The sequence below is a fragment of the Capricornis sumatraensis genome, chromosome 7 (assembly GCF_032405125.1).
Source record: "Capricornis sumatraensis isolate serow.1 chromosome 7, serow.2, whole genome shotgun sequence".
Classification (NCBI taxonomy): domain Eukaryota; kingdom Metazoa; phylum Chordata; class Mammalia; order Artiodactyla; family Bovidae; genus Capricornis; species Capricornis sumatraensis.
The window spans coordinates 33,663,190-33,690,633 of record NC_091075.1 but is presented as its reverse complement, the minus strand read 5'-3'; the positions used below and the strand labels follow the sequence as shown (position 1 = coordinate 33,690,633).

General features: G+C 37.7%; 1 protein-coding gene across 2 annotated transcripts in view; it reads left to right on the top strand.

Annotated features, from left to right (window-relative positions):
- The window catches only part of GRID2 (glutamate ionotropic receptor delta type subunit 2), a 1,614,208-nt gene that overhangs the window by 1,353,051 nt on the left and 233,713 nt on the right, over positions 1–27,444 (top strand). For both annotated transcript variants that reach the window (XM_068975313.1, XM_068975312.1), the window contains one exon: positions 14,409–14,604. In XM_068975313.1, coding sequence (XP_068831414.1) covers positions 14,409–14,604 — 196 coding nt within the window. The remainder of the gene's footprint in view (positions 1–14,408; positions 14,605–27,444) is intronic.

Below are 27,444 nucleotides of genomic sequence, written 5' to 3'. Positions count from 1 at the left end.
TGATCAAACCATCGTGATTATCTGGGTCATGAAGGTCCTTTTTGTACAGTTCTTCCATGTATTCTTGCCACCTCTTCTTAATATCTTCTGCTTCTGTTAGGTCCAGACCATTTCTGTCCTTTATCGAGCCCATCTTTGCATGAAATGTTCCCTTGGTATCTCTAATTTTCTTGAAGAGATCTCTAGTCTTACCCAATCTGTTGTTTTCCTCTATTTCTTTGCATTGATCTCTGAGGAAGGCTTTCTTATCTCTTCTTGCTATTCTTTGGAACTCTGCATTTAGATACCTATATATTTCCTTTTCTCCTTTGCTTTTCACCTCTGTTCTCTTCATAGCTATTTGTAAGCCCCCCCAAGGCAGCCATTTTGCTTTTTTGCATTTCTTTTCCGTGGGTATGGTCTTGATCCCTGTCTCCTGCACAATGTCACTAACCTCAGTCCATAGTTCATCGGGCACTCTATCTATCAGACCTAGGCCCTTAAATCTATTTCTCACTTCCACTGTATAATCATAAGGGATTTGATTTAGGTCATACATGAATGGTCTAGTGGTTTTCCCTTCTTTCTTTATCTGTAATGACCCCCTCTGTAACCTGTAGCTTGTGTACCACTTCTATGCAGATTTCCACAGAGTTTTCGTAACTAAATTTAGTGGCCCCCTTTTTTGAACGCCTTTACACTCTGAACAATATCTAGTCTTGTACTGGAGTATTATTTGATTTGTTTTACCTTCCTTATTATGATATATGTTCTCAAGGATGGTTTTATCACCTTTGTATTAATGCAGTGCTTTATATAGTACCTTATTGAGTACACAGTTGGCTATAAGTAAATATTCATTGAATGAATGAACCAGAAAGGAATTTCTCAGACTCTGGCCTGAGACTATGGAACTCCATGACTTGTTTACATACCTTATAAAAAGTCAGAAAGAAATATGAAAGTCATTTTTTGTCTTGTTATTCCAGGATGAAACAGGGAGCCTAGAATGTATGTTCCTTCCATTTCTATCGTCTCTCACCCACTTCAGTCTTCCTGTAGGAGGCTATTTCTTAGCTTTCAGCAGGGAATTGCACACTTTATTAGGAACAACCAAATGCAAGGTGGCTGGAGTGAGCTGGGCCTGATTCATACTGCTTTTTATGTTTTGGTTTAGTACAGAATTGTATAGGCTTAGCTCTAAAGTGCACAGGCACTGCAGACAGAGGAAGACATTCATCTCCTGACTCTATATTGTTCAGTGTCGAAATGGCTTACTTGTCAAAGAACTTAAGTACTACAATGATGGATGTGTTATAAGCACATAGCCATCTAGATGTTATGGACAGAGTTTTGTCTTTCTTTTTGGAAAACAAAAACTCTCAGAAGTACACTATTCTTCTAAAGCCACTGAAAGTACACATTTAATTAAAAGTTGTCTCCTAATTTAATATTTGTGACTGTCAGGAAGAGGGCTCTTTTAATATTGTATAGACTCTGTTTACAGTGAGCTCACTAAGATGAGAACTTTGCCTCACTAATAAGCTCCCATAACCTCTAAAGATGATTCCCTTCTTCTGGACAAGCTGAATCATTCTAAACAAGTCGAATCCTTCTCTTGTTCTCTCTGTCCAACATTAGTCACCTAAAAACCATTAAGTACTTAAGAATATAAATTCCTGTCTCACGTCTATTTCCTTCATTATATGAAGTCAGCCTAATAAATGTTATATTTATCACAAATATGAGAATATGTTACAACATTTATACTTGAGAGCAATGTGTTTAGTCATTTTAGAGAAGCCAGTATGCATGGGGCAGGCTCTTTTGAAGTTAGTATAGAAAAGTTAGTGATGGAGAAAAGTGACAGTGGGCTATACAGAGAGTTGTTTGTTCAGCAGAACCACTGCTGAAGAGGACTGGAGACCTACCTTTGAGTGTTCAAGTCTCTTTCCTGCTGCAAGGTAGGAAGGTAAGTTTTTAAACCACTTTGTACCTTAGTTTTCCATCTTTGAAAATGTGATCCATTCTTTCTCTCACTCCCCAAATATATGTCCTACAGTTTGAATTGTTATTTGCAGTGTCCTTTCAACTATAAACTTCTGTATCAACTACAAAATTGAGCTATACTATTAAAGAAGGTCCGAGGAAAATGATTTTAAAATGTGTTTGCATAGATTAGTAAAAAGAGATAAATAATAAAAAGAAATGAAAAATTCTAGATTTATTTATTTATTCATTCTTTCTTTATTTTTTTAATAAAAAGAAATCCTAGATTGAAAGGCAGAACTGAAAGGAAACTTTTTTTTTAAATACAATTTTTCTCATCCTGTTTTTCTTGACCCATCTTTCTTTCCCATCATGCTAGCAATCCTGGTGTGCTGACCTCCACCCTCCACCAATTATCTGTTTGACCCCATTAGTTCTCTGATCCTCTTAGCTCCTCCACAAGCTCTTGTCATCTAAAGATAGTCAATTTATTTTTAATGGCCTTCTCCTCCACCCCTACACACACACACACACACACACACACACACACACACACACACTCGCTACACATACCCCTATTATAGGCCCTATTTCTCCAACCCTGATCTTTTAGCCTAAGGACAAGGTTGGAAATCACCAGATGCCCCAGATCATGGCAAGTTTCCAAGAAGGCAAAAAACAAGATCTGCAGCCAGCTGGCTCAGCTGTTTTTTTGGGTTTTTTTTGGGGTTTTTTTTGTGTTTTTTTAATGACAATTGTCATTTTCTGAGAGGGATGCAGAGCTTTCAACATTTGCTAATGAAAGGAAGATGGAGAGAAAAATTTAAAAATAGTTTGGATATTTGTAATCTGAGTGACTGTCAATAAGACCTGACTCTGAGTGTTAGGACATGCATTTTATATATGCTTTTAGTTGACATTTTTCAAAAAGGATATATACCTAATTGGGAATAGAGGATAGTTTCTCTGGACAATTCCCCAGAACATCTTTTTTGGAAAAATCCACAGACCTACTGTACTAAAAAAGAAATAAAACATCTTTGATATTTAGGAAATTTTAAGTTAGCAATAGAAACTTGGTTCCCTGCTCTGTATTATAAAGATCCAGGGCTTTTGTTTTAGTAAGATTCATTAGACTCTTCACTGAAACAGTGGCCTTTCCCCTTATTTTGACAATAGCATATCATTGGGTCTTCAAATAGGCTGTTAAAGTAGCCCTACTGTTATTCCTGATAAATTCTTCCTCTCTAGTTATTTCTTTCACTATGAATAATTTGATACTGTGATTAATGTTTTGAGCTCCTTAAAAAACGTTATAGGGAAAAAAATAGCAAGTTACTATTGATTCCTCATTTGAATCCACACTGTATTTTATTTGGGTCATTGTTCTGTGTTGCAATATTGTGTATTATTGTATCATAGCTTGTTAGTAGCCCGATTGTGAGGTACTGATCAATGGTTCAGTGTCATCCTTGGAGGGTATATTGAATAAAGTTTTTTCCATAACTCAGTGCTGGCCCTGATTCTAATTAACATCTTTAGTGTTGATTTGAAGTATGGAATAGGGAGTAAACTTATTAAATATGCAGATTACTTTATATTGAGTAGGGGTGATTATTGCCTAGAACCACACTATAGGAATTCATAAGGACCTTGACAAATTAAACAAGGTGATTAGAAGTGAGATGAAGTTTAATAGGGACAAATATATGATAATTCACACAGAGATGGAAAGAAAAAACAGTGTGTATCTACAATAGTTCAAAATTGTGGGATATAGGCAGTTTCAGATTGAATCATCTATCAATTATAAATTTGAAATGTAGCATTGATGTTTATAAGGAAAATGACCAAGGTCACCTAGCAGTGTAAAAGTTTTTCAGGACTTTTAAACTACCATAATCTATTTATAAGATCCATAAATTATGCAAAATTGCAATAGAGAAGAAAAAGATGGCTTAGTTAATTACAAAGCCAAAAAAAGTGGGAGGGAGTAATAGATCCTGGGAATAAAAGAAAAGGAATTTAGTATTTAATTCAGCAAAGAGAAGGCTGGGGGTGAAAATGAAAAGGAAATGTTTTATTAAATAAAGAAATAGAGGTATCCTAGAGGTGGTAAGTAACTACTGCCCGTGGGACTGAGAACAAAATAAGAGGCTTATTTGAATAGGAGGAGTTTAGGTTAGGCATGAGTAAGGACTGCCTGGTGTTAAATTTTCGAAGTCATAAAAATGCCTTAGGAAGAAAAATAAAGTCAGTTTTGGAGGCTGACTTCTGTGCCTTAAAAAACGTAATCGAATTATGTGATACCTCCAGGAATTCTCTCAACTCTCTGATGTTATGATTGTATAAGGATTCTTTCTTAACATCATTTAGAAATTTGTTGATCCTCAGGGAAATTCTTGGGAATTAGTCAAGTCCTTCCTGTATTCTCAATGATAGAAGAACATAAAAATCTACTATTCTAATACTGAAGTCTATTGTTTATTTGAGGATATTGTCCTAATGAGGTTTTATAATTAGCTGACCATCAGTAGTAAATATAATGAAATGCTGTCTGTACAAATTTAGGATAATTCCATACCTGTTCATATTGTACTTTGTAAACAAATATTGCATCTTTTTCAATAATATATAAGAAAGTACACAGGAAAATTGCAGAGTAATTGAATTCACAGGATATTGAGCCTTTTGCAATAGAGTTTTGCTTAATTAGTGTGTATATATGCATAGATGTGTGTGTGTATAATAAAAGACTACTTTAACTAATAAGCCATTTAAAATAGAGGACAGGGTCATAAATGATCATTCCGTCAACATGTGGAAAAATATAATGTCTACCGCATATCAGGATTCACACAGGACAAAATTAATTCCTAGCTTATGATGTGGGACAACAAGTCAGGCAAGACAGTCGGATTTTCAGATGACTGTCTTCTCACATTTATATAGCATTGTCATTTTGGAGAGAGTTTCACCATCATCGTCATTAATTATTGCTTAACAGCAGCCAGAAGGACAGAGTGTTTCCTCCTCCCTCTGGGTTCTCTAAAATGACTGGTCGTAGCCAAGTCCAAATCAACCTCAAAAGTGTACAGGAAAATGCGTCTCTCAAGTGCAGGAAGATGGTCCATACCTGGTCGGTGACATCCCTCTACCTCAAATGCGTCTGTTTTACCTGAATTTCTAGTATTACCTGTGACCATCCTGTCTATACCATGTGGCAGATGGGGTGCTCCTGACTACTCTTTGGAGGGAAACATTCCTAAATCTCTCAGGAAAGACTTAAAAGGCATCTCCTGGGATATAGCCCTCCATGCCTAGTAATCCACGTTGGAGGGACAGTGTTTGGAAGGGAGCAATGTGCTCTGTGTGACTACCTCTATTTTTTCTAGACCAAGCACATTTGGAATTCTGATGGATGTTTAAATAGTTTTTTTTTTTTTTAATAAAGATCAAATAAGTATTCTAAAGAAGCTCAGAGCACAAAAATCTGAAGCTGTCTTTTATGTCAAATGCTCTGCTGTACCACAGAAAGCTGGGTGTGTGGGCACGTGAAGGGTATAGGACAGGAGTGGGGAGGAGGACAGATCAGAGGGACTGGGGAAGGAGGCACCACTCCAGCCTTATTTGAGCATCCCCCATAGGGAGCCATACTCATCTGTTGACCCTCCTCTCTACATCCTCAGTCCTTTTTGGTCCTCTTAGGGCCTCCTCTTATAAAGCACCCTCTCCATCCAGAGGACATCCCCTGGGTCCACCCTGCAAGGATCCTTCAAACTTGTTGGCCTCAGACTTTAGTCTTCTGCTTCTGTCTTGAGAAGGAAGAAGTGTTGGCACCATGAGAGGAAGAAAGGCACAAACACATTCTCTCCACTCGAGACAACTGTGGCTGGGTTCCTAAATTAACTGGTCCCATAAATTATATTTTCTTAGGCTATATAGTCTTACCTTCTATGAGAGAATTGTATTTCTGCCACTAGTATGACTTTGACCTTAATCTTTTAAAATAAGAAACCTAGCATCTGGTGGAGAAGGCAATGGCGACCCACTCCAGTACTCTTGCCAGGAAAATCCCATGGATGAAGGAGCCTGGTGGGCTGCAATCCATGGGGTCGCTAAGAGTTGGACACGACTGAGCGACTTCATTTTCACTTTTCACTTTAATGCAGTGGAGAAGGAAATGGCAACCCGCTCCAGTGTTCTTGCCTGGAGAACCCCGGGAACGGGGGAGCCTGGTGGGCTGCCATCTATGGGGTCGCACAGAGTCAGACACAACTGAAGTGACTTAGCAGCAGCAGCAGCATCATTGGGCTAAAGAACATTCAACTCTTTCCTGAGCTTGCTTTCATTAAATAGCAGTTCCCCTCATTCACTTAAAATAGCTCATCAGTATGAATTGAGCCATCTGCAAACCAAATTTTCTGACATCAGGGAGTGTTAGAGTCCTGCTTACCTCACCATTTACCCTTGATACCCTATGTTTCATCAGACTTCCTTTCCAAACTTGTATCTAAGGAGTTGGGAGAAATTCACTGAGAAGAAGGAGCTACTAAGATACAGAATGTGGTTTCTCAAGTGACAATTGGCTACACTGGCAGATAGGACACTGGAAAGCCTTTCCATATGCTTTTTCTGCTCTCCTATAAGTAGAGCATTGCTCTTCTCGAGACTTCTTCCTCTTTATGTAAATACTTAACCTTCAAAAGAAAGAAAAAATAAAACTCCAGTATTACCAAAGGGTTTCCCAGGTAGTGCTAGTGGTAAAGAACCTGCCTGCCAATGCAGGAGACATAAGAGAAGCAGGTTCCATCCCTGGGTCGGGAAGACCCCCTGGAGAAGGAAATGGCAACCCACTTCAGTATTCTTGCCTGGAGAATCCCAGGGACGGGGAAGCCTGGAGGGCTGCAATCCACAGGGTCGCAAAGAGTCAGACACGACTGAGTGGCTGAGCACGAGCACACATTACCGAAGGTGACTGTTCTTTGTTCTGGTTTGTATCTCTTCTTTAGCTATTAAAATCATAGATTCTTTTATATATTTTTTTTATTATTATATATAAACTTTTGCAGAGTTAGTTGAGCAATTGTCTTCATCATTTCAGTTTCTTTCTGATATTTTAATCAGAAATAATTTATCACATCTACCACTAAATTGTCAGATCTGTTTCCACACTGCTTAAATGAGTATCTGTCTCAGGAATAGACATCCCAGCTTGTACTGTACCCCATGTCTACAATAATCTTGGACTATATCTCAGCTTTTTCCAATATTTTGTTTCAGTACTATTTGTTTAAATTTTCTTTTTATTTGTCTTGCCTTTTAACTCATTTATGGCAAAACATCTTGTCACACAACTCCCTGGTGGTCCAATAAATCTTTTGCAACTGATTGTAATACAGAAAGGCTTTCTAAAGTTCTCTTTTATAAAGTTTTGTTTTCTAAAAAAACTTTCTTTTAACTACACAATACTTCTGGCCACTATTAATCACCCACAGAATGGCTAGTAATATATAGTAAAAATTCCATTTTTATGCAACACTGGTTTAATGGGAATGCTGGCTTTCCAAGATGAAAGCATTTTCCTAGTAAAGAAGTGCAGCCAAAACAAATGAACCTCATTAATTGCTGTTTTCCAGACCCTGGGCTAGGTTCTGAGTTTCAAGATAAATAAAAAACAAATAAATAACATTAAAAAAAAATCTCATGAGAATCAGTAACATGTATTTTAATGAGGTAAAAAAAAGTAAAATTTCAAAACACAATGCTAAGATGTGAACATATATTTTAAGTATTAGAAGAGCACAGAAGAGACATCAGAATTTGATCTTGAAAGGAAGAAATTCACCAAGAAGATAAGCAAACATGCTGGGAAAACACCTACAAAGCAATGAATGATGAAATAGTCTGGGTGCCCTGTAATGTGAATATGAATGAGGCAAAAGGTTATTTCTGAAAATGGGGTAAAAAGTTTTTAGGGCAAATTTTTGAAGGATCTTGAAGGCTATGGAGTTTGAACCATTTTCTAAGGGCAGTGGGTTATACAGGAAGTATTTAAATAAGGCAGAGGTAGGATCGGATTTGCACATCAGATTAGCTGTGATGGTTGGATTAGAGGTAGGTGGGAGTAGAGATAGGGGAAAAGCTTAGAAATAATTCTCAAGGTAGAAATGATGAGGGTACTGGCAATGGGAAGGCAAAGGTAGTGATAGATTTGTAAGATTTAGGAGGTAAAATTTACAAAACTTGATGAGAAGTTAGAGTGAGGCGTTAGAAAGAAAGGCCACAGGTGAGGAAGAGCTTTAGCTGAGAATGAGTCTATTGGTGGGAAAAATAAAAGCATGGCAATTCTTGAAATCATAATGGAGGACAAAATAACAGTAATAATAGTAATAATAACTGCAAAGATCGGTAATTGAGCACTTAAAGAGTACATTTTAAGGTAAGTGTCTTATATCAAAATCTACTATAAACCTCCAGATATTTTATTATAAAGTTATTATTTCTCCTATTTAACAGGGAAAGGAATTGAAATTTGGACGATTTTAATTTGCTCAAGGATTGACACTTCAATCTTTATATCTTCAAAACCTGTGTTTTTAGAAGCTGAGAGGTTGCCCAGTGCAGAGGTTGGCAGTACCTCTCCGTGGTAGGGCTGCCTTCCCTGACCACCTCTGTCTAGTTTCCAACTCTTTTTTCTGTTTCTTGTGTCTCAACATTGCTAATATTCTCTCTGCTGGCCCTCTATTATGGTGTGTAGTTGTTCTTTAAGTTGTTAAATTCTGGAGCACTTTTTCTGCTTGGAAACCTGCCTCTGTACCCTGCCAGCGAAGTGCTCAGCCACTGCAACAAATGAACCTCATAGGCACCAGTGGGCTCCATGTGGTTGCTATACTGGGCCCTTGGAGCTACAATAAAATTTGTCCTTTGGCAGATGCTGAAATTACCATCCAGAGGAGGAAACGGGGGAGAGAGTATGGGAGGAAAAGCCTGAACTGAGTTGGAGGACACTTTTAATGTATCCCTGCTTGTTTGTCTCTCATCCACTGTCAGCCCCTTTGCCTGAAGCATCCATCAACCATTTTTCTCTCCCTGAAGAAAAATCCTTCTGATGGGATAACTTGAGTCAAGTGTTCCATTCTATTAAAAATGGGATTAGACTTAAAATTCCCCAGAACTAGAGCTGGCAGCTCACTCTTGTCATTTGTTGGTGAACATTCCACACAGCAAGGCTCAAATGTGAAACAAAAAAGAGAGAGAAAGAAAGAGAGGGAGGGAGGAAGAAAGAAGGAAAGAGAGAGAAAGGGAGAGGAGGTGTAAAATAAAGGCCTGTGAGAGTTATTTTAAAGTTTAAATGGATAAGAGCTATTCACCTACTGAAAGAAAATAGGTAAAAATATGAGTGAACGTTCATGGCAGTGGGGATGGACATTAGATTTTTAACTATCTGACAGCTTTAAAAATCTAAGCAGCAACACATTCATTATAGTTACACTAATAAAGTCATGTAAATGTCATAAAGAATTTGCTCTGAAGAAAATTATGACCATTTAGTATCCTAAGTTCATACATTCTTGTACTTGGAAAGGTGATGAAGCTTTACTGCTACTGCTAAGTCACTTCAGTCGTGTCCGACTCTGTGCGATCCCATAGACGGCAGCCTACCAGGCTCCCTCGTCCTTAGGATTCTCCAGGCAAGAACACTGGAGTGGGTTGCCATTTCCTTCTCCAATGCATGAAAATGAAAAGTGAAAGTGAAGTCGCTCAGTCGTGTCCGACTCTTGTGTGACCCCATGGACTGCAGCCCACCAGGCTCCGCCGTCCATGGGATTTTCCAGGCAAGAGTACTGGAGTGGGGTGCCATTGCCTTCTCCGATGAGTCTTTAACTCAACTCCAATTCATGAATCTCCTTGTTAGTAGTATAAGGGGTCCTCCTGCCACATACACCAAAAATATAATCCATTACAAATCATTAAATAGTGCATTATAAGATGAGGAACTGTTATAATAATAATCTTTGTATGAAAACAATAGATAGCTTGATCAAATACTGAGGTGACATGTCCTAAAATCATCACTTTTTAAGGACACTGTTACTCTCCCCATTTACAGATGAGGAAAGTAAAGTTAACAGGGGTACCTACCATCACATGGCTTACAAACAAGAAACCTGCTTAACTTTAAAATCTAACCTACCCAATATCAACGCTATTGTTATCAGATATAGCTAATATCAGACTATCACATATATCAAAATTAATTTTCAATGCTTGAAGGGTTTTCAGTATTTTTCTTCTCATGGAAAGAGTTTGTAACCAGCCTAGATCCACCCTAAAATTTAATTTCACAGAAGTGCCCTAAATTACAAGTTCTTACTATTTGTAATGTTCATGTAAATAGCTAAATACCACTTACCTATCAGACAGTACTGTTTAGTATAGAATACAGGTATAATAAATAAAAGAAGAATTTCAGTAAGATGTAAGATGTTGAGAAAGTAAGGCTGATTATACTGGAAAAACATTTGCTTTCTTTTATACGTATAGCTATGGACATTCATTTTTACTGCGTGTATGAGCTGGGCTGTGGGGTGGGGAGAGGGGGGCTCAGGGCTCACGGATTCTCAGAGTGATTGTTTGCCGAGTTTTCTGTGTGTTTGGGCTTCCCAGGTGGCTCAGCAGTAAAGAATCTGCCTGCAATGCAGGAGACCTGGGTTGGATTCCTGGGTTGGAAAGATCCTCTGGAGGAGGAAATGGCAACCCACTCCAGTATTCTTGCCTGGAGAATCCCATGGATGGAGGAGTCTCGTGGTCCACAGTCCATGGGGACACAGCCGAGCACCCACAGCTTGGCGTGTGCATGTATATGGGTTTTGTGTGGTTAGTTGGAAAGACAGAATATATCAGTATGAGTATATTCACAGCTAACTCTTCTCTAAAATGTTCTAGATTTTCCCATTTCTTCTGTGTCCTGGGTAAACATTGCCAATTGTTAGAAAAGAAATGTCAATATTTACCAAGGTAAATTAATCTATGTGTTAGGTGCTTGTGGACTATTTTATAATTGTGTAGCATTTTAAAACAATGATTTGGCATGTCTAAATAATATCTACTCAGATGTTGACCTTAAGATATAATGGTTTTGAGGATTACCACTTGTGAAATAACCTACTTGATTTGTTTGCTGCTGCTGCTGCTGCTGCTAAGTCACTTCAGTTGTGTCCAACTCTGTGCGACCCCATAGACAGCAGCCCACCAGGCTCCCCTGTCCCTGGGATTCTCCAGGCAAGAACACTGGAGTGGGTTGCCATTTCCTTCTCCAATGCATGAAAGTGACTCCTAGCGACCCCATGGACTACAGCCTGCTGGGCTCCTCTGTCCATGGGATTTTCCAGGCAAGAGTACTGGAGTGGGTTGCCATTGCCTTCTCCGCTTGATTTGTTTAGGGCCTCATATGAGCACGAAAATAACAAAAGTACTACTTATAACAGGTCCTTTCTTTCTCTGTTGGGCTCCTAAAACAGCTTTCTTTGTCTGTAATAAGCTATTTGTGTTCACTTCATTTTGCTTCATTTTATTTTTGTCACCTTCGGTGTGCTATCTTGGTGTACTGTGATGGAACGACACTGAATCAGACAAGCTATAATTTTTATTGCAAGCATATCTCACGGCACATTTATAAACTGAACCTGATATCAGAAGTGAAGCTAGAGGGAACATGCCTTTGTTCTAAGTTACAAAATGTTCTGCTATTCTAAATTTGAAATATGTTGAAAATAAACTGCCTCTTTGTGACATCAAGAACTTCACATAGGAAACCTATCAAGATGTTGCTTTAAAATTTCTGTGTGTATAAAACAGTTTTGCCAGCTATAAAGCTATGTTATAATTCTATATTCACATTTAAAGCTAATATTCAAGGTGATACCATGGCACAAAAATTTGATTGTATTAAAGATCCAAGCAGTTGATTTCAATTTTCTTTTCATGGAAAGCTAAGAAGGAGCATTAATTTATTTAGCAGTATTTTACTAATATGACTATTTGAACAAAACAGTTACATATTTAGATATAGGCATAAACATTTTTTCACCAATACACTATGATCTTGCCAAGTGGAAACCTTCAGAAAGTTATAATCAAGATTAATTGCCAGAAACTACTGGGCAGAAAGTGGCCAGTCATATTCAGGGAGGGTTTCTGGTGAATCCTAACGTGGCTTTCTCCAGTCCTAACATCACCTTCAGGTTCTAGAAAGCACAGGCTGGGTATAACTACCTAACCTTGCTCTTGCATTTGTAGATATTGAGTGAATGAGATCTGCTATCATAATCTATACTGTCAAGTTTCATTTCTTCCCCCTGTGTAACCAGTTTAAAGCATCACTAAACATTGGGAAATATGTTAGAATGTTAGTTTTGAATATAGTTTTACTTCTACTAGTAGAAACAGTAATAAATAAGAAATAAACTGTTCTTTTGAAACAAATTCTTATCGCCATACTAGTGCCCAGATAATCTATGGTACATTCCAGGAGCAGATGCCCTGTCCCTCTGGTACTAGGCTGCACTCTGTGGGTAACACACTTTTATTCTTGCTTCTGCCCTCAATTATTTATCTATACTGTCACATTTTCTTGTAAAAATGGCAGAATTATCTCAATAATTGTAGGATATTCCAAAAAATTCTCCCCTTCAAATAGTCATTTTTACTTTATTTTACCTCCTTCAAGGAATGAGCAAGCAAAGGAATCTGTTGTTTGTTCTTGCTTCCCCCTTGCTGCAGCAGGGGCCCCAGTAAAGCTTTGCTTGCAAAAAGAAAAAAAAATAGTAATTTTTAAATTCATCATTTTATGAAGCAGAAGTGTAGAGCAAAAAGGAATCACCATGATATCACTCACATAGAGTAGACGATACACATCAACAACATAAAACTCAATAAAATGCAGATTAAATTTTGCTGAAAGTTACCATTAAAAACTGGCACAAATATTTAACAAACATGGCCCATAATGTATTGTTTGCAACACAGTTTTGCACATGATGGAAACTGGTGACCTGCAAGGGTATTCCCAATACCCTTACCCAATGCTAGTGTTGCTTGCAAAGACCCCCCAGGAAATCATTAGCAAACTCCATCTAGAAACAGACCAAAAGGTCAGAGGTATACATAGCATGACATTCATGGCCCGTGGTTTTGGAGGGCTGTGGATATTTGTTCTTGTTCAAAATATGGTATAGTGCTTCAAAGCATCTGCTCCCATTCTCAGAGGTTAGTGAGTTTGAAGCATGCCAGCATCTAATTTTAAACAGTATGCCAAAGACACATATTTGTTCTTAAATGTCAGTCATTAGAGTTGGGTGCCTACACAAATTCAGTGAGTTCCAGTGAAGTGGTAATTGGTTCTCCAAGTTAGAAAGTATGAGTGTCTTATCAGAAACTCAAATATAAGGAAATTGACCATCAATTTAGAAACGAACAACCTGGGACAAGTAGATACCATCTGTAACTTACAGATTGATTTGAAAATCCTGGAACATTATTCTGTAAAAGAGAAAGCTGAAAACATATTCAGCTTTGCAGAAGCATGAAACTTACTCTATTTTAATACAAATAGAAATCTCTCTCTCTCTCTCTCTCTCTCTCTCTCTCTCTCGCACACACACACACACACACACACACACACTTAAAACAAATCTAACAAAAATAAATTAATATAGAGATAATAGTCAGCATCTTGCAGTAGAAATATGGTTTTTGGAGTTGGTCAAATCTACATTTGAATTCTGTCTTTATCCTTCAATGACCATGCCACACTAAGCTAATCCTTTATTCCCTGTACCTAAGTTTTCTTATCTATAAAATAGGTGAAATAGTTCTAAACATGAGGCATTGCTGTAAGGATAATGTATGCCAACTGCATAGCATGTATGGAGTATGCTCAATAAGTAATGACTATTACAAATACTAGTTTTTAAGTATACACCTACCCAAAACATGTTGTTTATACAAAATGTAATTATTTTATAAAAATGTTGAAGCCTTGGCACCTAAAAGAACATAATCTTAAAGCTTGCAACATACTGAAATTTTTAAAAAACTGTATGATTATATAGCTATATAATTTCATTTTTCTTTGCTTGGATAGGGATTGCTTGATTTTTTTCCTCACAGCAGGGGGAAAAAAAATAGCCTTGCTCTATCACTTTAAATTTCCGCCTTTCCTTTAGTAATGATTTTTGTCTTCTTGTGATCCATGTAGGTTCTACACACCCTTACAGCAATTCTCTTTCTATATTATATCTTAATGTTAAGAAATAGCAAAAGAAAAAATGCAATTTGACATTTGTATTTATGTATATTACTTTTTGCTTCCTTTATTTCCACTTGAAAGTATTCAGTTCTCTGTCTTGTGTCTCTCTGCTCTCCCCAAAATCAAGGTCTCTCCAGGACCTTTCCAAGCAAACAGATATCCCTTACGGCACAGTCCTGGACTCTGCAGTATATGAGCATGTTCGCATGAAGGGAATGAATCCTTTTGAGAGAGACAGTATGTATTCCCAAATGTGGCGGATGATCAACCGAAGCAACGGATCAGAGAATAACGTTCTGGAGTCCCAAGCAGGCATTCAAAAGGTACTGGCCGTAGTTCTGCATTCATAGTCTACCATTCTGTCCCTAATATTGGAATTGCTAAACTGAGGTTGATACTTCCTTTTCGTAATTTTAACTTTGACATAGAGTTTTCAATTAAGGCTTTCCAGGTGGCTCAGTGGTAAAGAGTCCACCTGCCAGGAGATATGGGTTTGATCCCTGGGTCGGGAAGATCCCCTGGAGAAGAAAATGATGGCGTTTTCAGTTAAATTATGCCTCTTATTGATTTAAGAAGACTTTGAGGTGACTCACCACACCAGTAAAGGGAATTCACAGATTTCTGTGGTATGGTTAAGGATCCTTTTACAACAGAATTTCAAAACTAGAAAATATGAGCTGGTATTTTGTTCAGAACAAGGTCAGGGACTTATACACATGAAGACTGGAAAAGGCTTTTACAAATCCCATTACAAATATCATTCAGGTTATCCAAGTTTTTCAAACAACTCTGGTTGTTTTCTACACTACATTTGTTTTTAGATGAAAACTTTATCTTATATGATTATGTGAAGTTCTCTGTGAGTAAAAGTTAATCTTGTCCATAAATACGATTTCTAAGAATGTCTATTTCTATTTCCAAAAATGAAAATCTTTATTAATAGCTTATTTTTATAAAATCATCATTTAGAAGTTATTTTAAAAAAAAACACACAGAGACCCATCCTTTGTATGAAAAACATGAGATTAGTTTTTATTCTGGACTGTGGCTTATAAACATGTACATAAAAGTAAATCTTTCTTCCTCGGGCCCCATCAACCTCCATGAGAGAACTGAATGATTTTTGCTTAAAATTATCCCAGCGGCTTTCACAGTGAAAATCACAAGGGCTGACTTTCAATAAGTAATTGTGGGATGAATGAATGAATAAATATCCAGTAACAGCATCAGTGGTGGTATATACTTTTTTCTGTCCCCTTTCACAGCATGATAATTTGAACTCCAAGTCTGAGTTCCTTGTTTAGAAGGCAAAACTACCTTGTTGGAAAATGTTTTGTTGACTGTAAATATTATTCTGCCATGTGGGTATATCAGTCATGCCCACCTCTTTGTGACCCTATGGACTGTAGCCTGTCTGGCTTCTCTGTCCATGGGGTTCTCCCAACAAGAATACTGGAGTGGGTTGCCATGCCCTCTTCCAGGGGATCTTCCCGACCCAGGGATCGAATCTGCGTCTCTTATGTCTCCTACACTGGCCGGCAGATTCTTTCCCACTAGCACCACCTGGGAAGCCCACGTTCTGTTCCAGGTTCTAGGATTAGTCTCTACCTTTTCGCATGTTGTCCTTTACTACTGCTCTCGCCATGGTTCCCTAGTGTCACCCTCATAATTCTTTCAGTCACTACACTGATACTATTATTTTAAAACTACTAATGCTGACATAAAGGTCTTTCTGAGTATAAATGATGCCTTTAAATAATGTCCTTGAAATCTTAGCAACAGCGTCTAACTCCTTCACCCTCGTTATTTGAATCCCAGTTTCCCATGGCCCAGGTACCGATCATGAAATATGTATTTCTTTTTGACCAGAGGCCTATTGCTTCTTAGAATTTCAGCATAGTACCCTCCACTTACTGGGGACATGGGGGAGGCAGGTGAGATTTGGTGGGTGAATGAACTTAGATGTTGTCCTGGGGAGGAAGGAGGATAGATTTTAGGATTTACTAGGTACTCACTGGATGTGGATGAATTTAAGCCTCACAGTAGTTTTGGAAAGAGTTCTTTTCCTTCATATTGTCTATTGTTAAGAAAGAATTTTGCTTTCTTGAGTATAAATTGAATTTCAAAATTTATATTTTTATCAGTTTTAGATCTAAAGCTCCTCATACTTTCCAAATGCTTTCTATACCATAACATTCTCCAGAGAAAATTCAATATCTGATCTCCACAGATACAAATTCCCAATAAAAATATTTTTCAAACACACATATTCACTCCATTCATTCATTCATCCAGTACTGGCTAATTAACAATTATGAATCAGGTGCTGAGGTAGGAACTGGAGGTAAACTCGACCACAGGGGAATGCCTGGATTCATGAAATATAGAGTCTGATGAGAGCAATTGAAAAGGAAGCTAAAGTACATGATCAAACAAAATGATTTAAATTTTGATAAATACTATCAGAAAAACAAATAGGATGCTATCGTAGAAATTTGCTTGAGAAGCAGTGATCAGGTAAGCTTCCTAAGGATATAAGATATTAACTACAATCTGTCTTATCAGGAGATGGTTATGTAGAAGACAGGATGACAAAGCATTCAGGCAATGCTTAGCATAGGCTAAGGCTCAAAGATCCATTCAGAAACCAGTTTTTAAATCTACATGAAATGGACACTGTTGAATGAGAAAAAGTGGAGAATGAGGTTAGTAAGCAGGGGACAGATCATACAGGACCTTGCCCGTGGTTAAGAACTTGGATTTTATTTGAATTAGGAAAAAAAAGATGCTGCTAAAATAACAGAATGTAATGGTTGATTTTTATTTGTCAAGAAGATCATTATAACTTCCATGTGGGAACTGGGTAAGAATGAAAATAGTGAGACCATAAGAAACTTGTAACTATCTAAGGTAGCCAGCTAAATTAACACCTTGTTTCATTCCCATGTTCTTATATATATATATACACACACACAAACATACACACACACACTATTACCCGTCATTCTTTGTATTATTATAAACTGGTTACACTTCTGACATCCCAGTATTTCCAAAATAATATATAAATCTAGAGATAGCATCAGTTGCTACATAGATGCTTTGTGTTAGTCACTCAATCATATCTGACTCTTTGCAACCCCATAGACTGTAGCCTGCCAGGCTCCACTGTCCATGGAATTTTCCAGGCAAGAATACTGGAGTGGGTTACCATTCCCTTCTCCAAGGGAACTTCCCAACCCAGAGATTGAACCTGTGTCTCCTGCATTGCAGGCAGATTCTTTATTGTCTGAGTCACCAGGGAAGCTTTAGGATATACTTATATATCATCTAAGGTCTTCAGTGTTCTTTAAGAAAACCTCTTCTTTTTTAAATAGGTACATAGAATTTCCTGCATTTTCTGGGCTTTTTTTTAAAAAATTTATGCTGTTTAATTATGTGTATATGTAAAAATAAACTGTAAATATTCAAACTCAGAAAATTCCTATTCGAGAGTCTATGAAATAGAAGTGTATTAGACTCAGCTATTGACAGTTTTGTAGTATGTGCTATGAAATTTAGTTAATAATTTTTAGGCTTTCATATTTCTTTTTCTTTTAATACATAACCATTCCATTGCTTTTCAACTTAGGCTTGTGTTTTTTATACTGTTGTTAATTGTCATACTTTTTTTTTTTTTAATCTGTTATGAAGAGTGGAAAGAACTCTGGTCTTAGAAAAAAAACTCTCTGGTTTTCATTCTAGTTTCTTCCAGTTCTCAGCTCTGTACTTTGGGAAAATTACTTGGTTTCTCTAAGATTTACTCTTCTCATCAGTAAAATTACCACATATGTGAGAATTAAAGGCCTGGACTTTGCAGGCATACAGATAGGTTTGAATCCAGTTCATTTTCTTAAGTAAAATGTGTAAATGTGACTAGTTACTTAACATTTCTGAGACTCAGAATTGTTATCATGATATTAAGAATTTCTGCTTCTTATGGTTTTGATCACTATTAAATATATATATGCACAAACTTATATATATATAGAAGTATGATTAGAATAATAAACTCTTAAGATGATTCTAAAGTTTACATGAAAGAATGTATGTGTGAGTGATTTCTTATTACAAAGCATTATTACTTGGTATTTCCTAAGGTTAACCTAAAATTATGACATAATAAGAAAAGGTAATGCAATAAAAGAGGTAGAGAACAATTTCTATTTCTATTCCCTGATAGTCTGCTGATAAAGACGGCTTACAAGTTTAAAACTGCCAATCAAGTCCCTAAGTACTTATTATACCCCATATATTCAATTTTCTGATTTAGTAGAGGAGTAGTGAAAGATGTTCTTATTAATTTATAATGGGAAATATCAAACTGAAATTTGTTTATTCTCTACATTTCTTTCAACCAGTATCAGAGACAGCTGAAAACTGATTAGACAGAGACTAGGTAGTTACAATAAAATGTATTTTGGTTCAGTTTTCAAGGTCTTGGCCAGCTTTCAAAATCAACCAACCAACAAACGATAACCTCTTCACCTGCTAAAGCTCACTGGGAGTTCATAAGTTTGAGAACTATAACACATGAAATATTTCTGGTGGATTCTTCCTGGAGTAATCAGTCTTGCACATCTCACACAGAAACTCCCTGTTCTCTGCCATTGATTTCTAATTTGTACAGGCAGAAAAGACCCCCAAGGTCTTATAAGTCAATATTCCACAAAAGGCCAAACTTCATCTATAGTATATTTGACAGGAATTCGTATATATAGTAACTCCCTACCAGAAAAGCCTGCATCACTGTGAAAACAATCCTCCCAATCTAATTGCAAGTTTAAATGGATCCCATTCATGTCTTAGGTTGTGCTTGTTCCTAACGGTACTACTAGTCTCACTGTTTTTCTTACTTGAAGGTAAATTCTGATCCCTTCTAACAGCTTTGGTCTGCTTATACCAAAGATACCTGTAAAAATGAGGGTTAGGTAAACAAATTCTAATCTGCTCTTCTTCAGAGGCGTTTACTATACCACACTAGCCTAATTAAACTAGAACAAATGTGTTTCTGCCTTCCTCTTCTTAGGACTTTTTGCATAAGCAGGAGAAAAAATGTAATTTGAAAAATATAACTGGGTTTTTTTTTTAATGAATTCATCCAATAGTTATTTATTGATCATATTCTGTGTATCAGTCAGTGTTTGGGTCATTGAACATAAATGAAAAAAAAAAAATACCTTCATGAAGTATACATTCTAGTGGGGAAGGCAAACAATAAACCAGATAAATAAAATATGTTGTATTTCAGGAGTAATCACTGACACTGGAATAAATATTAATACATAAAGTAAGTGAGGAGTGGAGGTAGAAGAGAAGTATACATGTGGATAAAGTTTTTCCAGGCACAGGGTCAGCCAGTGCAAAGGCCCTGAGGTGGGAGCATGCCTGGATGTTCTAAGATTGTGACGGAGGCTAGCGTAGCTCCAGAAATGCAGTGCAATATTATTAACTATGGTCACCATGCTGTGTATTACATCCCCATGACTTGCTTATTTTATAACTGGAACTTTGCACCTTTTGACCGTTTTTACCCATTGTAATCTTAACTGTGGAGTGGGAGGCATCTGAGTATCTTAAATCATTCAGGTTATTCTGATTCACAACAAAGATTGAAAATCACTGATGTAATATTTTGAAACCAGGTAAATGACTTTGGCTTTTACTCTGATGTAGGAAAGCAAGTAAGGCTTGAGGCCAGAAGAGTGACATGGTCTGACTGACTTTTGAAGGTCCACTCTAGGTCTGTGTAGGAAACAGGCAGGGACTGGAAGCAGGGAGCCCAGTGTAGAGGCTGCTGTAATCTTCCAAGTGGGACATGATGGTGGGCGGACCGGGGGTTTATGGTGAAAATGGTAAGAAGTGGTTGAATTTGAATGTATTGTGAAGGTAGTTCTGATGAGCTTTACTAGAAGATTGAATGTGGGGTATGAAAAAGAGGAGTTAAAGATGCATCCAACGTGTTTCACTTAAGTAATTGGAAGAAGGAATTTGCCATTTATTGTGGCTGAAAAAACTGTGGGAAGAGCAGATTTTAAATGCCAAATTAAAATTTGCCTTTGGCATGATAGTTAATATAAAATGCTTATTAATTATCCAGGCAAAGATGCCAAGAAGTTTGCTTCATATATGAATTGAATGTTTAGGAGAAAGTTCTAGCTGGAGAGAAACATCTGGGGATGATTAACATAATGTTTGCCTTTTAAAGTCATCAGACTGGATGCTGTCACTTAGGACATGTATGTATCTAGAGAAGAAAGATATCTAAACTAATCCATGGGACAGTTTAATATTTAGAAGAGGGGGAGATTTTAATAAAAGGATAGAGCAGAGTCAGGGAATGATCAGCCAATGAGGCAGGAAAAAAACCAAGAGCGGTTGTTTAGAAGCCACATGAAAAAAGTGTCTCATGGAAGCTCAGCTTCAAATGATGCTCATGGATCAAATATGATGCCGACTAAGAATTGATTTATTTGGTTACCAGTAGTCACTGGTAACCTTGACAGGAGCAAATCTGGTAGAGTAAAAGGAGCAGGAATTACAAACAATTCAATTGGAGAGAAAAAAAGAGACATGTGATTATGAGAATAGGCACTTTTTAAAGGTGCTTTCCTGTAAGGAAATAGTGAATAATAGGACAGATTCCTGGAGTGGGATGTGAAGTTCAGGAAATTTTTTTAATGAGAGAAGATATACAGTCTCTGTATATTTATAGGACAATATAATAAAGAAGGCAGTACTCAAGATGCAGGAGAGAGACAGGAGCACTGCCAGGATCCACTGTACAAGTTGAGGGTCGGGTTTAGGAGCACAGTCCAGCCATAGTAAGAGGAGGCAGGCTAGAGTATACAGGGATACCTTCAGATAGGTTGGAAGATGTGGTGATGGGAGCACATGAAAGTTCATTTTTGACTGCTTATATTTACTCAGGGAAAAAAAAAAAAACAGGGATGAGGGTCATCACCAAAGCAGGATAGAGATTCTGGAGATTTAAAGAAAGAAAAAGTAGGCATGGTTGTTCTGGAGAATGGGAGGAACCATTAGGCTAGGGAAATGGAATAGATTCCTAAACAAGACTAAAGCCCCCTTTGCCATAGTGGTCATGACTGTAAATTGGGACTAATCTTCATGATTGTGGGGTTTTCTCTGCCCTCTCTATCTTCAGCTGCCAGTTTCACCAGAATGGTGTTTGCCAGGTAAGTACGGTAGAAGGCAGTGAGGTGAGGAAGTTGAGAGTATATGTGAAGAAATGATCTCTATTACAAATCACGGAATCTGAGCTGTATAGGAAAGAAGTCAAAGCACAAGGAAACTGAGGCTAACAAAAGGATGGCATGAACAGCGGGCTATAGGTCTAGATAGGATTGGAGAATTGTTGGAGTTACTGAACCGGAAAGATAGGACTGGAAATAATATGAAGTTTGGTTCTGAGGTGATGCATCTGAAATTGAGATGATGAGGACAGTGCTGGCATCGGAGATGATATGACATGAGAGTGGGTGGCTGATGCAGGAGAAAAGACACGATCTCTGGAGAAGTAGACGCCAAGAGACCGATAAGCCAAGTGCTGGGAAAGGATGTCTGTGTGAATAACTGAATCACCAAGAATAACCACAGAAGTGGAATTTGAGGGTGGCAGAGAGGCAAGTGATATAATCTTTCAGAAAGTTTGGAGGAGTGGCAGAATTAGCAGATGTCTGCAGGAAGAATGAGTAGCACGTAGTAGTCTGATAGCATGAGTTTCAAAGCTGAAGGACTTCAGAGACAAGGGTCTAAAACTGGTTCAAAGGGCAAGGAGAACACCTAGCCCTGATCCAGCAACACTGGTGTGAATATTGTAGAAAAGAAAACTGGTCATCACTTGAGAAGACCAAAGGCGCTGCGGTATCTCTTGAGGAGAAGCAGGTTCTACTTAGCAAAAGAAAGGAAAAGGATATTGTGCTGTCGTTGTTCAGTCACTAAGTCATGTCCAGCTCTTTGTGACCACATGGACTGCAGCATGCCAGGCCTCCCAGCCTCTCACCATCTCCTGGAGTTTGCCCAAGTTCATGTCCATTGAATCAGTGATGCTATCCAACCATCTCATCCTTTGCTGCCCTCTTCTCCTTTTGCCTTCAATCTTTCCCAGCATCAGTGTCTTTTCCAATGAGTTAGCTCTTCAGATAAGGTAGCCAAAGTATTGGAGGAAGAAAATTTAAGAAAACAAAAAAGGACATTTAAAAACCAAAAAAAAAAAAAAAAAAAAACAGCTTGAGGGTATAGGGAGAATAACTGTATGTCTTGGTTTGGAACAGCATTAATTTTGCCAGATGTTCCATTCCACTCTCAAGAGTATTCACATCAAAACAATAAATTGTATGATCTCCCTAGATATATGGGTCATGGTGATGATAGGGTTCCATAGACCAGAATGGAAGAGTCTAGACAATTGGAAAGGGATGGGGAAATTGGTCAAAACCAGGCAGCACACAGATGCAAATCAAGAAGTGCTGAGGAGTGACCTAGAAGTCAGATTTTTCATGATGCTGGGCCCTCAGAGATTTAGAAACAAAATGGACTTTAGGCTCTAAATCAATTAGCTAAGTTGGTGAATATGAGATGACAGAGTGGGTGAGCATGCTGCCAAGATTGTGGTAACACTGGCAGAGAGGAGTCTTACCAAGAGCCGAGAGATTTGAGGGCATCGCTTCCTACAACTGAGGGACCAATGGGAAATGTAGCAGCTGACAAGTGAGAACCAAGTTACATAAAAGAAAAAAAAAATAAACATTGTAAGTAGAAAACAAACTTCAACTGTTATTTAGTTTTACCTATAATAATTTTTGGTCTTAGAGACTTAAAACCTATGAACCACACTGGCCATATTTTCTGCTGGTTGTTCCATTCCTCATCCTCTTAGAGCACTATACCTTCATTTGCCATTGAGTTAAAATGCCAGAGTAGATAACAGAGCCAGCAGCAGAGAAAGGGTAAGAGCTGGCTTGAGCTTCAGTAAGTGTCGTGGTCAGATATTGACTAGGTACATGACCCTAACATCGGGGTCAGGCCCCTATTATAGAAATGAATAATCAGACTGAATACAACTTGGAGAGAAAAGCAAAGCAAAATACTAAACAGCTTGGGTCTATGAAAATGCCAAGAGTCCTGGGCTGTCATGCCACAGGGTTTAGAGGTAGCAGTCTATTTGCTACATGTGCCCTTTTGCCAAATGATTCAAACAAATATATGATTCACTCGAGCACTTTGCCCTGCAGCTGGGAGCTCAGATCCCACTGGCCTATTTTCTGCTCTCCAGAAACCAGAGTTTTTAGGTATGTGTCATTTATCACACAATAAAAGAACAGAACCAGTGAAAGAATGAAAAAACATATAGAGATAATTTCCAGCAACCCTGCTAATGCATTTCTGATGCCTGGGATTGGGTGGTGGTGTTGTTGTTTTTTAATTAGTATTATTTTTAAAAGAAAAAGACTTGTTTTTGAAAATAGGAAAAGACTTTAAAAACTTATTTTTGTTTCTCATAATCTTCATGGTTGTTGAAATCAATTAGCCTTGATTAGATATTTTTTCAAAGAGGAAAGGAGAAATCTAAAACCATGTACTTCTTAGGGAGTCCTGAGCATTTTACGTTGAGTTAGAATATGTCAGGTCTTACAGAACACAAAGAAAACTACAAATAAAGATTTTTTTCTAGATGCCCAGAAAAAAATATGCATAATTCTCTAAAGTAAAGGAAAATAATAAAGTGATGTCTTATGTGTGTAAAGATGACACTACTCAGCCACCATACACAGAGCATGTATTTTTTAAATTGCTTTTTTCATATAGTGATTTACTCTATGATGAGAGCTACACCTACTCCAATTCTTTTAATTAGTTACATCTGATTCCAAGGCATGTATATATTCACACAATCCTGTAACATACATATATTTAGTCTAATTTGGAAAACTAGTCTAATTTAGTCTAGAAAGTTAGAACTTAGACTAAATTTAACTAATCAGACTAAATTTAGAAATTTAGTCTAATTTAGGAAAATCCCATGGATGGAGGAGCCTGGTGGGCTTCAGTCCATGGGGTCACTAAGAGTCGGACACGACTGAGCAACTTTACTTTCCCTTTTCACTTTCATGCATTGGAGAAGGAAATGGCAACCCGTTCCAGTGTTCTTGCCTGGAGAATCCCAGGGATGGCAGAGCCTGGTGGGCTGCTGTCTATAGGGTCGCACAGAGTCAGACATGACTAAAGTGACTTAGCAGCAGCAGCAGCAGTCAAATTTGGAAAACTCAGCAGTGGCCAAAGGACTGCAAAAGGTCAGTTTTCATTCCAATCCCAAAGAAAGGCAATGGCAAAGAATTCTCAAACTACCGCAAAATTGCACCCATCTCTCACACTAGCAAAGTAATGCTCAAAATTCTCCAAGCCAGGCTTCAACAGTACGTGAACCAAGACCTTCCAGATGTTCAAGCTGGATTTAGAAAAGACACAAGAATCAGAGCTCAAATTGCCAACATGCATTGGATCATCAAGAAAGCAAGAGAGTTTCAGAAAAACATCTACTTCTGCTTTATTGACTACCAAAGTCTTTGACTAGATGGGTCACAACAAACTGTGGAAAATTCTTCAAGAGATAGGAATACCAGACCACATGACCTGCCTCCTGATAAATCTGTATGCAGGTCAAGAATCAACAGTTAGAACTGGACAAGAAAAAACAGAGTGGTTCCATATTGGGAAAGGAGTATGTCAAAGCTGTATATTGTCACCCTGCTTATTTAACTTATATGCAGAATACATCATGCAAAAAGCCAGGCTAGATGAAGCACAAGCTGAAAACAAGATTGCCAGGAGAAATATCAATAACCTGAGATATGCAGATGACACCACCCTTATGGCAGAAAGCAAAGAACTAAGGAGTCTCTTGATGAAAGTGAAGGGAGAGAGAGGAAAAAGTTGGCTTAAAACTCAGCATTCAGAAAACTAAGATCATGGCATCCGGTCCCATCACTTCATAGCAAATAGATGGGGAAACAATAGAAACAGTGACAGACTTTATTTTCTTGGACTCCAAAATCGCTGCAGATGGTGACTACAGCCATGAAATTAAAAGATGCTTGCTCCTTGGAAGAAAAGCTATGAGCAACCTAGACAACATATTAAAAAGCAGAGACATTACTTACTAAGAAATGTCTGTATAGTCAATGCTATGATTTTTTCCATTAGTCATGTATGGATTTGAGAATTGGACCGTAAAGAAAGCTGAGGGGTGAAGAATTGATGCTTTTGAACTGTGTTGTTGGAGAAGACTCTTGAGAGTCCCTTGGACTGCAGGGATATCCAACCAGTCCATCCTAAAGGAAATCAGTCCTGAATATTTATTGGAAGGACTGATGCTGAAGCTTAAACCTTAATACTTTGGCCACCTAATGCAAAGAACTGACTCATTTAAAAAGACCCTGATGCTGGGAAAGATTGAAGGCGAAAGGAAAAGGGGACGACAGAGGATGAGATATTTGGATGGTATCACCAACTCAATGGACTTGAGTTTGAGTAAGCTCTGGGAGTTGGTGATGGTCAGAGAAGTCTGGCGTCCTGTAGTCCATGGGGTTGCAGAGTCGGACATGACTCAGTGACTGAACTGACGTGTGTTAGAGTCTTCTAGATAAATAGGACCAGTAAGATACAATAGATATAGATATAGACATATCCTAAATTAGTTATCTCACTATATATAAATAATCTTATATATCTATACATATTTTATATACAGTGATAAATATCTATAGTCTATATATATTTTATATACGTATATACATACATATATGTGTATATATGTGACTGTGTATATATACATACACACACAGAGAGAATGAGATTTATTTTAAGAAACTGGGGCCTCATGAGATTACAGAGGCTGACAAGTCCCAGAATCTACTGTCCATAAGCTGAAGACCCAGGAAAGCCAATGATGTAAATTTCAGTCCACATGCATGCAAAGCTGATGGTATAAATCCCAGCCCGAGGGCAGGAACAGACTAAGGTCTTGGCTCATGCTGTCAGAGCCAATGAGAATTCAGCTTTCCTCTACCTTTGTGTTCTGTTCTGGTCCTGCACGGGTGAGATGGTGCCCACCCACATCAGGAAGGCAGTCTACTTAGTCCACCAGTTCACAGACACACTCAGAAAGAGTGTTTCACAAGATATCTGGTTTTTCTGTGGCCCAGTCAATTTGATGCCTAGAATTAACCAACACGGAACTATAGTCAAGTGAAGGGGATAGGAGGTGCAGTTTGTGCCGTGGATCAAAGATGCATCCTGGACCATGTATCATCCGAACCTGCCTATCAGATGTTAATTGTATAGTTTTAGCTAAATGAACAAACAGATGTGAAAAGAATAACCAAAAATATTTGAAATTTCTGGATTGAAAAGAAGATAGAGTCACTTTGGGCCTCAAAATCGTGGAAAGGGAATAGATGAGTTCTGAGATTTCTTCTAGAGCTAATTTCAATGAGTCTTTGGACCCTGATTTCAAAGTGTTTAGAAGCCACATGAGAGAAGTGTGCCTCCCAGGAAATGGCAGACACCCCTAGTGGGAGTCTCAGATGTCAGTTTTGATTTAACATATCCTCATTCTCATGCCAAAGTATTCTACAAAAGAATTCCAAGTTAGTAGTTCCCCAGAATGAAAACAAATGGATAGGCGCATCTTTGTTTCCTGGTGGTTCCGTTATGTTCCAAAACTTCTTTATCCAATAAACAGTTTAAATTACACTTTGCCTTGGCTTAGTTCTTACTCTAAAGTTCCTTCGCAAATTGGAATGTGCATATACATTTTTTAAATTTCTATTGGGAAAATTCAAAAAAGTAAAAATTATAACTCCACTGTAATTTTTAAATTAGCCCATTCCACCCATCCAGTTTTACTTTCAGTTTACTTCTGTTTAATAGCAGGCTGATAATCTTCATGACTTTCTTCTGTTTAATAGGCACAAACATGCATGCAGTTTTTTATTCAGTTTCCATTTTGACATTTTAGAAAATAAAATGTTTTCTTGCTTTTGTCTTTTTCAATTTCTGTCATAAACATCTTTCAGGTTAGCATACACATATATGCATATTAT